The 17,730-nt window shown below is 42.1% G+C and overlaps 1 protein-coding gene across 2 annotated transcripts in view; it reads left to right on the forward strand.

Moving 5' to 3' along the window:
- Positions 1-17,730, forward strand: part of LOC126484310 (uncharacterized oxidoreductase YjmC-like) — a 245,325-nt gene that overhangs the window by 184,000 nt on the left and 43,595 nt on the right. For both annotated transcript variants that reach the window (XM_050107744.1, XM_050107745.1), the window contains exons 3-6: positions 11,400-11,588; positions 16,662-16,723; positions 16,806-16,859; positions 17,255-17,353. In XM_050107744.1, coding sequence (XP_049963701.1) covers positions 11,400-11,588; positions 16,662-16,723; positions 16,806-16,859; positions 17,255-17,353 — 404 coding nt within the window. The remainder of the gene's footprint in view (positions 1-11,399; positions 11,589-16,661; positions 16,724-16,805; positions 16,860-17,254; positions 17,354-17,730) is intronic.

The following is a 17,730-nucleotide window of genomic DNA, read 5'->3' on the forward strand; positions in this document are numbered from 1 at the left end:
TCCCTTCGTCAGATTGTAGCAGGGTCATTTGACGGCGCATTTTATCGCTGTGGCATGCCGATTGGGCTGCACTCACAGACAACAAGCTTCGGGCCTTGAAACCTCTTCCCGCGGCATGGACGTCCTCCTCACGCCCTTCTCGGCGGGAGAAGGTAGTTTTGGCCCGGTTACGAATTGGACACTGCCGGTTCAGCCATCGCCATCTGCTGACGGCTGCGCCGGCGCCGTTCTGCCCATGTGGGCAATTGCTGACGGTCCGCCACATTTTAACGTCCTGTCCGGATTTTAATACACTGCGTCTTGATCCTGGCCTGCCATGTTCTCTAGATGCCATTTTAGCGGATGACCCACGAGCAGCTGCTCGCGTTCTTCATTTTATCAACTTGACAACCCTCTCTAAGGACATTTGATTATGCTGTTTTTTTTTTTTTTAATCCTATGCCTGTCAGTCTGTCTTTTATCGTGTTTTCCGTTTCGATGCTGTTTTAAACTTGTGACTCGCGGTGCATTCCTAACGTAGTCTGGGCGCTAATGACCGTTGAAGTTGTGCGCCCTAAAACCACAAAAAGAACGCAGCCCTCATACATGACAGGCAAAAATTCTAGGTTGTTATTAAAATTGTTTGAAGAAAAAATAAATTGCAAATTAAATTTTCGCCCAGCTCTATTATTTCATGCTTCACTGAAATTCTCAAACAGTATGGATCTTTGTTTTAAAACTTTATTTCGCTAATTGTTGTTAACCTTTGTTAATAATATTTTTAAATAGGTAGTGATGTACAAGAACGGCCCAAAATCTGAAAATATATTTTAGCTCAATCTTAGCAGTACCAGTGCATTTTCCATAATGTGTGCACAGAGAGAAGGTGTACTCTATGACCACCACAAAAATTTGAACAAAAGAGATTTCCCTAATTATCGTTAACGTTTATTCACAGCATACTTTTTAAAGATATGTAGATGTGTAAGAACGGTCCTGAACTTGAAAATATGAATGACATATGTTGCGGAAAGTCACATTTACTACTAGCAAGTAAGAGTTACGTTTTTGTTATTTTGAACTGAAAAATTGAAAACTGTACAGAATGTGGTATAAGAAATCATTAAAAACAATAAACTTTTTTCAAAATTATAAAATATAAAATACATGACAAGATTACAATAGTCCCAAAAGGTAGGCATAAAATACCCCATTTGGTAGTGTGAGGCCTACAGATACTCGGAAAATTTCAAAGTTGATTTCCTCGAGAACTTTTACTATTGCATCGAACTACTGTGGGTGATATGACAGTCCTGAACTTCATGTAGGTACCGTAAATACAACAAAAAAATTACAAAAATCCGATTGCCGTGTGGCCTCGTAAAACCCGCCCGGATAGATGCGAGCGTCAGCACGCCGCATCCCTGTTTCGGGGAGACGCACCGGCTTCGGATCGAATCTGCCCGGCGGGTTGGTGACGATAGCCGGCGTGCCAGCCAGCCTGGATGAGCTTTCTAGGCGGTTTCCCACATGGGCTGGTCCACGCCCCACCTCAGATACGCGATTCGTAAACATTTAGAAAATATTCTCACACTTTCGCAGGGGATAACAGCGGCCCCAGACAGATGGAGTACACAAAATACAAAAATGGTCAAATGGGTCTAAGCATTATGGGACTTAACTTCTGAAGTCATCAGTCCCCTAGAACTCTTGTTGTGTTGTGGTATTCAGTCCTGAGACTGGTTTGATGCAGCTCTCCACGCTACTCTATCCTGTGCAAGCTTCTTCATCTCCCAGTACCTAATGCAACCTACAACCTTCCGAATCTGTTTAGTGTATTCATCTCTTGGCCTCCATCTACGATTTTTACCCTCCACGCTGACCTCCGATACTAAACTGGTGATTTCTCTATGCCTCAGAATATGTCCTACCAACCGATCCCTTCTTCTAGCCAAGTTGTGCCACAAATTTCTCTTCTCCCCAATTCTATTCAATACCTCCTCATTGGTTATGTGATCTACCCATCTAATCTGCAGCATCCTTCTGTAGTACCACATTTCGAAAGCTTCTGTTCTCTTTCTGTCTAAACTATTTATGTCCATGTTTCACTTCCATACATGGCTACACTCCATAAAAACGCTTTCAGAAAAAGACTTCCTAACACTTAAATCTATACTCGATGTTAACAAATTTCTCTGTTTCAGAAATGTATTCTTTGCCAATGCCAGTCTACTTTTTATATCCTCTCTACTTCGACCATCATCAGCTATTTTGCTCCCCAAGTAGCAAAACTCCTTTACTACTTTAAGTGTCTCATTTCCTAATCTAATTCCCTCAGCATCACCCGACTTAATTCGACAACATCCCATTATCCTCGTTTTGCTTTTGTTGATGTTCATCTTACATCCTCCTTTCAAGACACTGTCCATTCCGTTCAACTGCTCTTCCAAGGACTTTGCTGTCTCTGACAGAATTACAGTGTCATCGGCGAACCTCAAACTTTTTATTTCTTCTCCGTTGATTTTAATACCTACTCCGAATTTTTCTTTTTCTTTTGCTTCCTTCACTGCTTGCTCAATATACAGATTGAATAACATCAGGAAGAGGCTACAACCCTCTCTCACTCCTTTACCAATCACTGCCTCCCTTTCATGTCCCTCGACTCTTATAACTGCCATCTGCTTTCTGTACAAATTGTAAATAGCCTTTCGCTCCCTGTATTGCACCCCTGCCACCTTCAGAATTTGAAAGAGAGTATTCCAGTCAACATTGTCAAATGCTTTCTGTAGTTCTACAAATGCTAGAAACTTAGGTTTGCCTTTCCTTCATCTAGCTTCTAAGATAAGTTGTAGGGTCAGTATTGCCTCACCTGTTCCAATGTTTCTACGGAATCCAAACTGATCTTCCCCGAGGTCGGCTTCCACCAGTTTTTCCATCCGTCTGTAAAGAATTCGCGTTAGTATTTTGCATCCGGGTCTTATTAAACTGATAGTCTAGTAATTTTCACATCTGTCAACACTTGCTTTCTTTGGGATTGGAATTATTATATTCTTCTTGAAGTCTGAGGGTATTTCGCCTGTCTCATACATCTTGCTCACCAGATGGTAGAGTTTTGTCAGGACTGGCTCTCCCAAGGCTGTCAGTAGTTCTAATGGAATGTTGTTTACTCCAGGGGCATTGTTTCGACTCAGTTCTTTCAGTCCTCTGTCAGACTCTTCACGCAGTATCATATCTCCCATTTCATCTTCATCTACATCCTCTTCCATTTACATAATATTGTCCTTAAGTACATCGCCCTTGTATAGACCCTCTATATACTCCTTCCACCTTTCTGCTCTCCCTTCCTTGCTTAGAACTGGGTTTCCATCTGAGCTCTTGATATTCATACAAGTGGTTCTCTTTTCTCCAAAAGTCTCTTTAATTTTCCTGTAGGCAGTATCGATCTTACCTCTAGTGAGATTAGCCTCTACATCTTTACATTTGTCCTCTAGCCATCCCCGCTTAGTCATTTTGGACTTCCTGTCGCTCTCATTTTTCAGACGTTTGTATTCCTTTTTGCCTGCTTCGTTTACTGCATTTTTATATTTTCTCCTGTCATCAATTAAATTCAATATTTCTTCTGTTACCCAAGGATTTCTATTATCTACTTGATCCTCTGCTGCCTTCACTACTTCATCTCTCAAAGCTACCCATTCTTCTTCTACTGTATTTCTTTCCCCCATTCCTATCAATTGTTCCCTTATGCTCTCCCTGAAACTCTGTACAACCTCTGGTTCTTTCAGTTTCTCCACGTCCCATCTCCTTGAAGTCCCACCTTTTTGCAGTTTCTTCAGTTTTAATCTACAGTTCATAACCAATAGATTGTGGTCAGAGTCCACATCTGCCTCTGGAAATGTCTTACAATTTAAAACCTGGTTCCTAAATCTCTGTCTTACCATTATATAATCTATCTTAAACATGTCAGTAGTTCTAAGTTCTAGGGGACTGATGACCATAGACGTTTAGTCCCATAGTGCTCAGAGCCATTTGAACCATTTGAACATGTCAGTATCTCCAGGCTTCTTCCATGTATACAACCTTCTTTTGTGATTCTTGAACCAAGTGTTAGCTATGATTAAGTTATGCTCTGTGCAAAATTCTACCAGACGGCTCTCTCTTTCATTTCTTAACCCCAATCCATATTCACCTACTATGTTTCCTTCTCTGCCTTTTCGTACTCTCGAATTCCATTCACCCATGACTATTAAATTTTCGACTCCCTTCACTATCTGAATAATTTCTTTTATCTCATCATACATTTCATCAATTTCTTCATCCTCTGCAGAGCTAGTTGGCATATAAACTTGTACTACTGTAGTAGGCATGGGCTTCGTGTCTATTTTAGCCACAATAATGTGTTCACTATGCTGTTTGTAGCAGCTTACCCGCACTCCGATTTTTTTATTCATTATTAAACCTACTCCTGCATTACCCCTATGTGATTTTGTATTTATAACCCTGTATTCGCCTGACCAAAAGTTTTGTTCCTTCTGCCACCGAACTTCACTAATTCCTACTATATCTAACTTTAACCTATCCATTTCCCTTTTTAAATTTTCTAACGTACCTGCTCGATTAAGGGATCTGACATTCCACCCTCCGATCCGTAGAACGCCAGTTTTCTTTCTCCTGATAACGACGTCCTCCTGAGTAGTCCCCGCCGGGAGATCCGAATGGGGTACTATTTTACCTGCGGAATATTTTACCCAAGAGGACGCCATCGTCATTTAACCATACAGTAAATCTGAATGCCCTCGGGAAAAATTACGGCTGTAGTTTCCACTTGCTTTCAGCCGTTCGCAGTACCAGCACAGCAAGGCCGTTTTACTGAAAAGGCTGCTGCCCCTCTTCAGGAACCACACGTTTGTCTGGCCTCTCAACAGATACACCTCCGTTGTGGTTGCACCTACGGTACGGCTATCTGTATCGCTGAGGCACGCAAGCCTCCCCACCAACGGCAAGTCCATGGTTCTTGGGAGGAGAACTTAGAACAACTTGAACTTAACTAACCTAAGGACATCACACACATCCATGCCTGAGGCAGCATTCGAACCTGCGACCGTAGCGGTCGCGCGGTTCCAGACTGTAGCGCCTAGAACCGCTCGGCCACCCCGGCCGGCCACAAATTACATGCCGGAAGGAAAAGGAAGATTAGAGTTTAACGTGCCATCGACATCGAGGTCATTAGAGACTGATTACAAGCTCGAAATGTTTCAGGGACGGGGAAGGAAATCGGCTGTGCTGTTTCGAAGGATCCATCCCAGGTTTTGCCTGGAGCAGAATTGTAAGACTACTGAAGGCTACCACAGACCATCAAATGCAAATGTAGACTACGCTGGTTTTCCCAGTAGACTTCGTTAATATCCTACTTGGATTACCTGTAAGTTAGTTGTGTTGTACACCTATCGGGCGTTATCCCATTTCGGTCTCTTTGATTACAATGCGATCTGTGTCACTAAATTCCTCTCGAAGCTGGGAGTGTTGAACCATCTAGAAATTGAGTGAGGATATACGAAGTGCCGCGTCACACATGGAACATTATCAAGCGATCAACATTCTTCAAATTGCGTCATCGTTTGGAAATGTGAAAATTGTACAGTACAAGGACAATCGAAAACGAGACAGAAGCTACGTGTGAGTGCTGTGGAATCACGCATATGCCATGATGAAGTGGCTGCTTATCTACGATATAAATGTAGACTCTGTCCACTGTCCATCAAAAGTGTGCTTCAGGAACCATAACAGAGATCAGGAAAAATTTCGCAGATCACTTCTGAAACAACTAATGAAGACATCCAGCCACTCTTTAGTATTAACATTGCCAAATCTAAAAATTAACGTGCTGACGATTACTCTTAGGTGTTTTAACGTTGTTATTACTGGATCTCTTTGCCTGTTTATGCGCAATACGCTACATTTGCTTACGTTGAGGTCAACTGCCCGTCATTGCGCCTATCATGTATCCGCTGCAGGTCTTATTGGTCAGGGCGTTTCAGAGATATTCGTGCCATTTCATAAGACTATGTCTTCTACATGACTGAAGATAGAACTAAAATGTTCTGCATTTCTGTAATATGATATTTTTCTTGCATCTCGTGCTAAAATTGCTGCTTGTCTTTCCAACATACACTGCATTACAGCTCTGGGATTTGAGTTAGTATATGTCTGATTCTTGCACTTTGGCTCTCTTGGGCGTTGAAATGTTTCACTGTGTTGGAAGGGCGTTGTCTTTTTTTTTTTTATTCTTGCTTTCTCTGGAAGCTCTTAGCAAGCAGGACATCGCTCTCTCGGCAGTACTGTAAAAGCAATTTTTTTTTCTTTTTATGTCTCTCCACTGCTGCCGTCAGATTTTTTAACATACAGAGAATTTCATTTACTGAAGTTGCATGCTTGCTCCTATTGAGTTAATCTGTACTTCAGATGCCAAAAAGACAGTGATGCAGTTACACGGTGTACCCCCACTTAACCCACATGTACTTCGCACTAAGTTTCCTTATTCTGCTTTATTTCCCTCTAAATCATTTTTGACGGTGTGGAGACATGGAGAGTGTCCTCCCCGTTTGAAAAGATTCCCCTTTTGAAAAGACGCATTTGTGTGAACCATTCGGCTTCTATCGGCAATACAGGGTAGTCCACTGATAGTGACCGGTCCAAATATCTCACGAAATAAACATCAAACGAAAAAACTACAAAGAACGAAACTCGTCTAGCTTGAAGGGGGAAACCAGATGGCGTTATGGTTGGCCCGCTAGATGGCGCTGCAATAGGTCACACGGATATCAACTGCGTTTTTTTAAATATGAACCCCCATTTTTATAACATATTCGTGTAGTACGTAAAGAAATGTGAACGTTTTAGTTGGACCACTTTTTTCGCTTTGTGATAGATAGCGCTGTAGTAGTCACAAACGTATAAGTACGTGGTATCACGTAACAGTCCGCCAGTGCGGACGGTATTTGCTTCGTGATACATTACCCGTGTTAAAATGGACCGTTTACCAATTGCGGAAAAGGTCGATATCGTGTTGATGTATGGCTATTGTGATCCAAATGCCCAACGGGCGTGTGCTATGTATGCTGCTCGGTATCCCGGACGACATCATGAAAGTGTTCGCCGGATAGTTACGTTATTTAAGGAAACAGGAAGTGTTCAGCCACATGTGAAACGTCACCCACGACCTGCAACAAATGACGATGCCTAAGTAGGTGTTTTAGCTGCTGTCGCGGCTAATCCGCACATCAGTAGCAGACAAACTGCGCGAGAATCGGGAATCTCAGAAACGTCGGTGTTGAGAATGCTACATCAACATCGATTGCACCCGTACCATATTTCTATGCACCAGGAATTGCATGGCGACGGCTTTGAACGTCTTGTACAGTTCTGCCACTGGGCACAAGAGAAATTACGGGACGATGACAGATTTTTTGCACGAGTTCTATTTAGCGACGAAGCGTCATTCACCAACAGCGATAACGTAAACCGGCATAATATGCACTATTGGGCAACGGAAAATCCACGATGGCTGCGACAAGTGGAAAATCAGCGACCTTGGCGGGTTAATGTATGGTGCGGTATTATTGGAGGAAAGATAATTGGCCCCCATTTTATCGATGGCAATCTAAATGGTGCAATGTATGCTGATTTCCTACGTAATGTTCTACTAATGTTACTACAAGATGTTTCACTGCATGACAGAATGGCAATGTACTTCCAACATGATGGAAGTCCGGCACATAGCTCGCGTGCGGTTTAAGCGGTATTGAATAGCATATTTCATGGCAGTGGATTGGTCGTCGGAGCACCATACGATGGCCCGCACGCTCACCAGATCTGACGTCCCAGGATTTCTTTCTGTGGGGAAAGTTAAAGGATATTTGCTATCGTGATCCACCGACAACGCCTGACAACATGCGTCAGCGCATTGTCAATGCATGTGCGAACATTACGAAAGGCGTACTACTTGCTGTTGAGAGGAATGTCGTTACACGTATTGCCAAATGCATTGAGGTTGACGGACATCATTTTGAACATTTATTGCCGGCCGGGGTGGCCGAGCGGTTCTAGGCGCTACAGTCTGGAACTGCGCGACCGCTGCGGTCGCAGGTTCGAATCCTGCCTCGGGCACGGATGTGTTAAGTAGTTTAAGTAGTTCTAAGTTCTAGGGGCTGATGACATCAGAAGCTAAGTCCCACAGTGCTCAGAGCTATTTGAACCATTTTTTGAACATTTATTGCATTAATGTGGTATTTACAGGTAATCACGCTGTAACAGCTTGCGTTCTCAGAAATGATAAGTTCACAAAGGTACATGTATCACATTGGAACAACCGAAATAAAATGTTCAAACGTACCTACGTTCCGTATTTTAATTTAAGAAACCTGTCTGTTACCAACTATTCGTCTAAAATTGTGAGCCATATGTTTGTGACTATTACAGCGCCATCTATCACAAAGCGAAAAAAGTGGTCCAACTAAAATATTCATATTCTTTACGTACTACACGAATATGCAATAAAAAATGAGGGTTCCTATTTTTAAAAAACGTAATTGACATCCGTTTGACCTATGGCAGAGCCATCTAGCGGGCCAACCATAGCGCCATCTGGTTTCCCCCTTCAAGCTAGACAAGTTTCGTTCTTTGTAGGTTTTTCGTTTGACGCTTATATCTTGAGATATTTGGCCTGGTCACTATCAATGGACCACCCTGTGTATGTGTAGCATCGAACGCACTTAGCTATATAGATATATAAGGGGCAGTCAAATGAAAGCGAGACAGATGGAAAAAATTAAGTATACTGTTTTTTATTTCAAAATGATCGCCATAGCTGTTAATACATCTATTCCTTGACGTGCGGGGTAGCCACGTGGTCTCAGGCGCCTTGCCACGGTTCACGCGACTTCCCCCATCGGCGATTCCCGGCGGGGCCAGGGATTTTCACCTGCTTCGAGATGACTGGGTGTTTGTGTTCTTCTCATCATTTCATCATCATTCCTGAAAGTGGCGAGATTGGACTGGGCAGAGGTTGGGAATTTGTTCAAAATGTTCAAATGTGTGTGAAGTCGTATGGGACTTAACTGCTAAGGTCATCAGTCCCTAAGCTTACACACTACTTAACCTAAATTATCCTAAGGACAAACACACACACCCATGCCCGAGGGAGGACTCGAACCTCCGCCGGGACCAGCCGCACAGTCCATGACTGCAGCGCCTAAGACCTCTCGGCTAATCCCGCGCGGCTGGGAATTTGTACGGGCGCTGATAACCGCGTAGTTGAGCGCCCCACAACCCAGTCATCATCATTATCATCCCCCCATCGGAGGTTCGAGTCCTCCCTCGGGCATGGGTGTGTGTTGTCCTTAGCGTAAGTTAGTTTAAGATAGATTAAGTAGTGTGTAAGCCTAGGGACCGATGACCTCAGCAGTTTGGTCCCACAGGAACTTCCAACCACCATTTATTCTACTGTGAGACAGGATGGTCAGTGCCCTCATGGAAAAATGTCTGAGGTTGCCTACAGAAATATGATTGTATCCTGGTCTGCACCGTTTCGTCTGAAGCAAATGTCTTTCGCGTGGGGAGGGACCAAGACGTAATGGAAACTATTGCAGCGTACTCAAAACAACGTTGGTAACACGTGGGCTAGCGTTATCCTATCAAGGTTCTTTTGACTATCTGCAGAAGTTTCACTGTGAAGGCAGTACACTTCCTCCATTAAGTCCCGAACAACCCCATGCGATTTCCAAATTTCTGGGGCCGTTCGTTTGCTTCAGATGAAGAGGTGGGGCGCCTGGGTACAATTAAAGCTCTGTAGGCAGCCATAAACATTTTTCATGAAGGTATTGGCCGTATTGTTTCACAGCGCATTGCTACGGCGAATGCTTTTGAAATAATAGACTGGTTATTACTTATTTCCCATCTGTCTCGTTTTCATTTGACTGCTCGTTACAGATTCGCCTTCGGTTCAGTGCAGCGTGTTAAAGCAGGATGAGGGTAACAACTCCACATATTTTCTTGCACTAAAAGGAAAATGTAAATAGGCACTAACAAGGAGACGGCACGACCGTGGGGTCGGGGATTTGTCCGGAATTTTGTGTGGTGAATGAGGACCCCTGAACACCTCACGTGGTTAAAATATTAGGACGCACTACCCTGAAAATCCCGGGAAAAATCTATGCAAAGTTTCTTAGGTGCCGTGTGAGTATAAAATTTTAGTGCATTGCCGAGCCGCCGTCTGTCCTAGATGTTTAGGGCTCGGACTCTTAACGCCAGAGGTCTCGGGTTCGATTCCTCCTCCGGCACTTTTTTTTCCTTCTGTTTAATTTTCTTTTGTTATTCCACGAATTATTCAGAAAGTTTCCCAAACCTACATTATCTTTAACAAATTAGTTACATTATTGAATAAAAATTATTTTCTTTTTGTCCAACAAAATTCATGGCGGTGGGTTTCATTTTTCATTGGGTTTTTAATCAGAATAACAAAGTCGATTGGGAAACAGTCAATTTTTATACATATAATAATTATAAACAAGAACCGCAGTGGTAATTATCGTAAAAACAAACCAAGCAATAATTTTTGCGACATCTTGCGCAACATATAAAAGCGGATTTTTTTACATTCACAGGGCGTTTGCAATAAATCTGTACAAAAACATGCCCCATTAACATTTACGAAAATGTTTTGAGTTTCTGATAATTTTGAGGCAAACCAGGAATATTGAACCATATCTCAGAATATTGGTGACGATAATTGATAGTGAACTATAGAATTAATTTTTATACAATCTTCCTGGGAATTAATTTCACGATTCTCCTGTAACAACGCGCTGCAATTTTGCAAGCAACAGAACAATATAAAAAAAAACAATGCCGGAGGAGGAATTGAACCCGAGACCTCTGGCGTAAGGGTCCGAGCACTAACCATGTTTTTTTTTTTTAATCTCATTTTGTTCTGTATTGTTCGTTGAATTTGTTCGTGGCGGACGTCCGATGACACTCGTTCAGGTTGTTCGTTGATCCATTTACTCAGTTGTTTATTACAGAGAGTAGCTAAACCCTCTGACCGAACACGCTGAGCTCCCGTGCCGGCGAACATGTAGGCCAAGCGGCGGGTCGTCAACGGACTAACATTTTATTCTCATACGTCACCTAAGAAACTTTGGATCGATTTTTCTCGGGATTTTCCGAGCAGCGCATACTAATACTTTAACCAAGTGAGGTGTTAGGGGTCCTCTTTCACCACACAAAATTTCGGACAAATCTCCGACCCCACGGTCGTGCCGTCTCCTTGTAAGCTTACTTCGTGACAATGCAGCCTTATGTCTGTTGGAACGCTTTTTTTTCCCACGCAGCTTGCCTCTGTAACATGACGACGTATTTGTCCACAGAGATGTATGTGAGCGACGTGAAGAAAGGGTTATGTTGCCCCAACGCAGAGGCGGCTGTTTTGAAGGAATCGCCGTCGACGGCATGGGTGGACGGCAGAAACGGACTGGGTCCGGTCGTGGGCAACTTTTGTATGCAGCTCGCCATCCAGAAGGCCAAGCAGACCGGCGTGGGGTGGGTCGTCGCCAAAGGTGAGTCTCGATGCCCGCCTCTGATCCCATTCCGTGTTCCCCATCAGCCTTCGCAGCACTGGTATGAATTCTCATCCTGCAAGCTACTGTTAGGCTCAGTGTCTAGTCAACTGGCGTGGCGCTGGCGTCTGGGAAGGGCTTGGTACTGTTTCGAGTCACCTCTGTGTTAACAACTGAAGCTAGGCCCCACAGCCGTCTGCAGAAATTTATCCAAGAAGGGGCAAGATTCTGAAATACCCATTTTTGTACAAGGCGTAGCTAAGTCCTCTTTTCAGACTTTTAGGACTTTTAATAGGAACCAAGACGGTTAAGTTTAGCTAGGGACTCATGTCCAAACATACCTTTTCCCCACTACGTACAAAATACCACAACACATTTCGCTATTTCAATACTGGTGCTTATCGTGTTGGCCCACTTGCAAGTAGGGCATGATATAATAACCACTGACATCAACACAGGCACAGTACTTCCGATAACCAATCACTGATCCTCCTGTAATCACCACAGCCATAACATATGCCAGTAGGTCTTCCTTGGATGCCACAGGGTTCTCGTCATTATGAATGATTTCATGTGACCCCACAGGTGGTAGTCTAATGGTTTCAGGTAAGGAAAACGTGCAGGCCAAGCTATGGGACCACTATGGCCTATCCTCTGCAGTCTAAATTGTTGGTTCAGATGATCTCGTGTTGCACTAGAAAAATGAGGGGGAGTGTCGTCGTGCTGAAAACTAGAGATGGGTCGTTCGTGAACTAACGGGTCCAAAGGAACGGTTCACCAAGATGAACAGAACGAGCGAGGAACGAATTCTAAGGAACGGTCTTTCATAGTTCACTTCGGTCACCGCTTTCTACTTATAGTTACCGGGAACGGGAAACGGTTGGTCTCGTTCCCGCAACGGCACGTCGGCCGGTCTCTTTCCAGCCTCGATCTTGTTTCCGCCTGTCTCGATCTCGGTCTCACTCGGCCGGAGTCGTCCTTCTTCGCTTGACCACTCTCGCAGTTCCACTGCCGACTGCTCCTAGTTCAGTATCGAGTTGTTCGTTTTGTTCGCTTCGCACGCCCATTCTAGATCTGCTTCAATCATTTTTGAACTCTGAACTTCTGGTTCTTATCGTATTCTATTCTGCGTCCACGATCGGCTAAATTCTATGCTAAATAACTCGGAAACGGAGCAACGTATCGAATTTCTTTCTTAATATTTATGTCTCAGTACAACCTGCCCTGTAACATCCCTACAAGCATTTCACACATTTTCTGACCATCCTATATATATATATATATATATATATATATATATATATGACGGTAGTATCTGTACCTGAAAGAACAGTTACCTTAGATGACCATGCAGCTTTTCTAGAAATGAAATGATAATTAAATGGACACCCTAGCTGCAAACCGGCGTTGATGTACTTCATTGGGGGACATGTTGAAAATGTGTGCCTCTACTGGGACTCAAACCCTGGATCTCCTGCTTACATGGCAGACGCTCTATCCATCTGAGCCACTGAGGGCACAGAGGATAGTGCACGTGCAGTGACTTATCCCTTGCACGCTCCGCATGAGACCTACATTCCCAACATGTCCACACCACTACAGATGGATAGAGCATCTGCCATGTAAGCTGGAGATCCCGGGTTCGAGTCTCAGTTGGGGCACACATTTTCAACATGTCCCCAATGAAGTATATCAACGTCTGTTTGCAGCTAGGGTGTCCATTTAATTATCATTTCATTTCTAGCAAAGCTGCATGGTCATCTACGGTAACTGTTCTTTCGGGAACAGATACTACCATCATACATATAGTTAAAATATGGCTTCTCGGCTATTGATCTTCTTGTGCAAATGCACACGCTATGCAAAACTCGTAGGGGACTTGGTAGATTAATCTGCCACGAGTAATGAGTATGAAGGGCAAACATCTATTAGGCGCACTACGAATGTAGTGGTGTGGACATGCTGGAAATGTAGGTCTCATGGGGAGCATGCAAGGGATAAGTCCCTGCAGGCTCACTATCCTCTGTGCCCTCAGTGGCTCAAATGGATAGAGCGTCTGCCATGTAAGCAGGAGATCCCGGGTTCGAGTCCTGGTCAGAGCACACATTTTCAACATGTCCCCAATGAAGTTAATCAATGCCTGTTTTTAGCTAGGGTGTCCATTTAATTATCATTTCAGATACAAACATCTCTGAGCAGATCACAAACTCAACTGAATGGCATGTAAACAAACTTTTAGTGGGTATGAGACCTCAGGTGATTGGTGAATCATGTAAGTACCTTTGTCAATGCCACGGAAAATGTGAAAGAGTTGAATGTGTGTTGTGGTATTTTCGATAAAGTGAGAAAATTGTACGTATTCGGACATGATTTCCTGTGCTAAAATTAACCGTCCCCATTAAAAGTCCTCAGTGTCTGTAAAGGGAATCTATTTACCCCCTGTATAACCAATTTGATGACTCTGAAAACAAGCGTGAAAATCAAATTTCACAGAAGCTGGACAAAGCTTGTTTAGTTTTGAACTATTGATAATTATTCACTTCTCCAACAAATTAGAAAATGTAGCTAGGAAACACCCGAAAAAAATTTACATTCCAGTAATGTTACTTTGACGCTGTTGTCACAGCTGTTGCTTGATAATGGCACAATAGCTGGAATTGTAAATAAATAAAAATTCTTAATAAAAGTCCTGTTGCAAAACGTTATTCTCAGTATACAGTAATGAGTCAAAACATTATGAATAGCGGCCACTCGAGATCAAATATTGCCTGGTGGTGTTGAGGGTACACAATACAGTAATGCTAGCATACAAGCAGAGCAGATGTAAATGTGGGACTATTCCAGCGACAATATGGGCCGCAGACTGTGAAATCCACTGGCATAAACGACTTTGACAAGGGGCAGGTTGTTATGATCCAGTGCCTAGGAATGAGCACCTTGGAAAAAGCAAAGCTAATTGGCTGTGCATATGCTACTGTCATGAGCACCCATGGAAAAGACAGGAAGTGATGAGTGGACTATGGTGTTGGATGTTCACACTTTATCACAGAACAGGTCATAGGCTTGCCCATTCTGTAAAGCAAGATAGGTGACATAGCTAATGACATATCTACTGAAAGAATTCTATACTGGTCCAGTCGCAAGTGTTTTGGAGCAGACCATTGTTGAACGTGGGGCTCCCCAGAGGATGACCTCCATGTGTTCCCAACATTATCATCCATTACAATTGCAGTATGCATGCAATTGTTGAAAATGGACCTAGGATCAATGGTTACGTGTTGCCTTTTGAATGAATTGCAACTCTTGTTACACTAAGTCGCTGATTGTGTCTGCGTCTGCCATCACCCAGGCAAGTGGCTGCCTGATCAGTGCACTGGAACACAGATGGACTGAGTGAATATTATTGTAGAACACCTGCACCCCTTCATGCTTGGGTGTTCTGCAGTGGCAGTAGCATCTTCCAGCAGGATAACAGTCCATCTCACATGGCTAGAATCATGCTCCAGTGCTTTGAGAAGCATGATAGTAAACTCATGTTGATGTCTTGGCCAGTAGGTTTTCCTGATCTGATCCCAGTGGAACACATCTGGATCAGCTGCATGCCCATAAACACTTGCCCATAATTTACAGGAACTGCATGATTTGTGCATAGACCTTGTGCCACATATCTCTAGGAGTGTACCAACCAGCTGTCAAATCCATGTCATGTAGAATCGCAACTTGTGTTCCAAAGGTGGATTTGAGCCAGACTATTCGCTTGATACATAAATGGGTGAAAATTTTAGAGCTCAAACAGCTATCCAATCCCTGTTCTATTGAATGCAATATGGAGCATATTACCGTACTTGCGATGATGATCCGTGTAGTGTCTAATTTTAATATATTCCGTTTCCATGTGTAACAGAAATTGGCTGTAATCGTCGCCCGTCAACTGATTGAAGACATGACTTGTACAGTGGCAGGCCAACACATATTTAAGCAGTTGATCATAATGTTTTGGATCATCTCTGTATATAATCACAGTATTTCCTGTCATCTTTGTTGTATTAAATCTGCACTTTAGTAGAGTCACAGTTCAGCCATTAGAATACTGTGCAACACACGCAGGTGTGGCATGCCGGCAATGAGTTCCTTCGAAATTCACACCGTGTTTGTTTCTGTTTTTGAGTGGTGTGCTGCTGTTTCATTCAGGATCAGTGGTAGCCCTTGTAACACTCTAGCGCATACCAGTGGGACAGTCTACAAAGTTATCAAGATTAATAGTAGGTATGCTAAACTGAATGAAATAATTTTGTATATTGGTTTGTATAGTTCCTGGTGAAGTATGTAATGACAAAACGAAAAATTTAATTCTAAACAAACATTATGAATTGATAACCAGTAAATACCCTGTAGCTGGGTGATGTATGGTAGATACTGACACAAGTACCAGCATGTAGATTTTACTGCTTTCAAATTACTGTTCTTTTTTGAATGAATCCCCAAGGCACCCAAAACTGTCTACCTGAGTGGGTGCGTTTGTATGTACCTTTGATCATGTATGGGGGTGTTTGTACTTAAACAACAGAAACAGTAGTAGCTCAAAAGCAGTTAAAGTCTCTTTGCTCTAACTTTTATCTGTGCCAAGCATTAGTCATATACATAAGAATGATTCCCTTTCTGTGATTTTGCATATTGTTTCCATGCTGGATTTTTTAATACTGTAAACATTTTATCCTAATTTTCTAGATTTTTCTTCCTTAGTTACCATTCAGGTTTTTTCTTTATTTTTGTTTAAATGTAAGATTGTCATTACAACAAAATCACTTAAAATTTATTATTAAATTTTCACCAGACACTGAATATAGTTATCTTCCTACATACCTACCTAGTTTTAAATTTCTGATTTATATTTACTCATTTTTGCCCTCTTTAATAATGAAATTTCTATAGTATTGTGTTAATGTATAAAAAATTGAAATATTGTGGATATCATTAAGTTTTGATGCCAGTGTACTTCAAAAATACAGATATATTTTATGAATTGGTATCTTTCCAAAAAAGAAGGAAATTGACATATTGGATTTTTTTAAGGTTGCAATCATTATGGAATGGCTGGTTTTTATGCTATCCAAGCACTGAAAGAGGGAATGTTGGTGAGTTGTATTTTATTTAGTTTGTATTCTAGCAGTAATTTTATGAAGTGCTGTCAGTTACCAACCATTTCTGTTATTCCAGGGCATGTCTTTCACAAACACATCACCACTGTTGACACCAACTCGTGCAAAGCAGGTAAGTCATGTCTGTCTGTTTTTATTACTTCTTGAGATTTATATGTTACCTACTTAATTTTTCTGTAGATCATGTATTTCTCACTATAACTACTGATGATGATGCAAGGAAGAGAGGAAAAGAAAGAAAGAAAGAAACCAAGAAGACTATTTGCAGTGCTATAGCTCAGTGCAATGCAATGTTACCAGAATCATTGAGATAATGAATGCATATGATTGTTATAAATGAAGTCCTATTATTCTTGTAAATCACAAGCAATCTTCTGAAATTGTTGCTGCATTCTTGTTGATTGTTCATTTGGCGCTCTTGACATTTACACTGTCAAGTCACCTAGTTTGCAAAAGTGTTGTATAACTGCATTACAAATATTTATTGAACATGTAACACATTTACAGGCAGCCCTGGGTACAAATCCGTTGTCACTGGCAGCTCCAGGGACTAGAGGGGACAGTGCTGTTATTGATATGGCCACGACAGCTGTTGCTGTGGGAAAGGTAAAGCTCTCCCATTTCAATCCTATGTTAACAAAGAATTGGCTGATGTGAAGCTGTTGATTATAAAATTTTTGTTTTAATTTGTGCTAAGAATAAAAACTGAGACATATGGCAAATGGAAACTGTATATGAGCAACAAGCAACAGTAGAATTCTAGAAAGTCAGTTTCAGTGTTAAGTTTATTGTATGTTGTCTTATGTTGTGTATTTTCACTCTGTGTTGTATTAAGTTCTCTTTTGGGTCAATACACTTAAAGTAAATAAAGTTTTTATTGAGCAGAAGCAAACTGTAAGAACATTGTGTACTTTTCAGTACATTTACTTCTTAATAGTTTTTGCTGCTGACTGTGCCAGTTTGAGAATAATTTACTGCATATG

This window comes from Schistocerca serialis, chromosome 6 (genome assembly GCF_023864345.2).
Source record: "Schistocerca serialis cubense isolate TAMUIC-IGC-003099 chromosome 6, iqSchSeri2.2, whole genome shotgun sequence".
NCBI lineage: Eukaryota > Metazoa > Arthropoda > Insecta > Orthoptera > Acrididae > Schistocerca > Schistocerca serialis.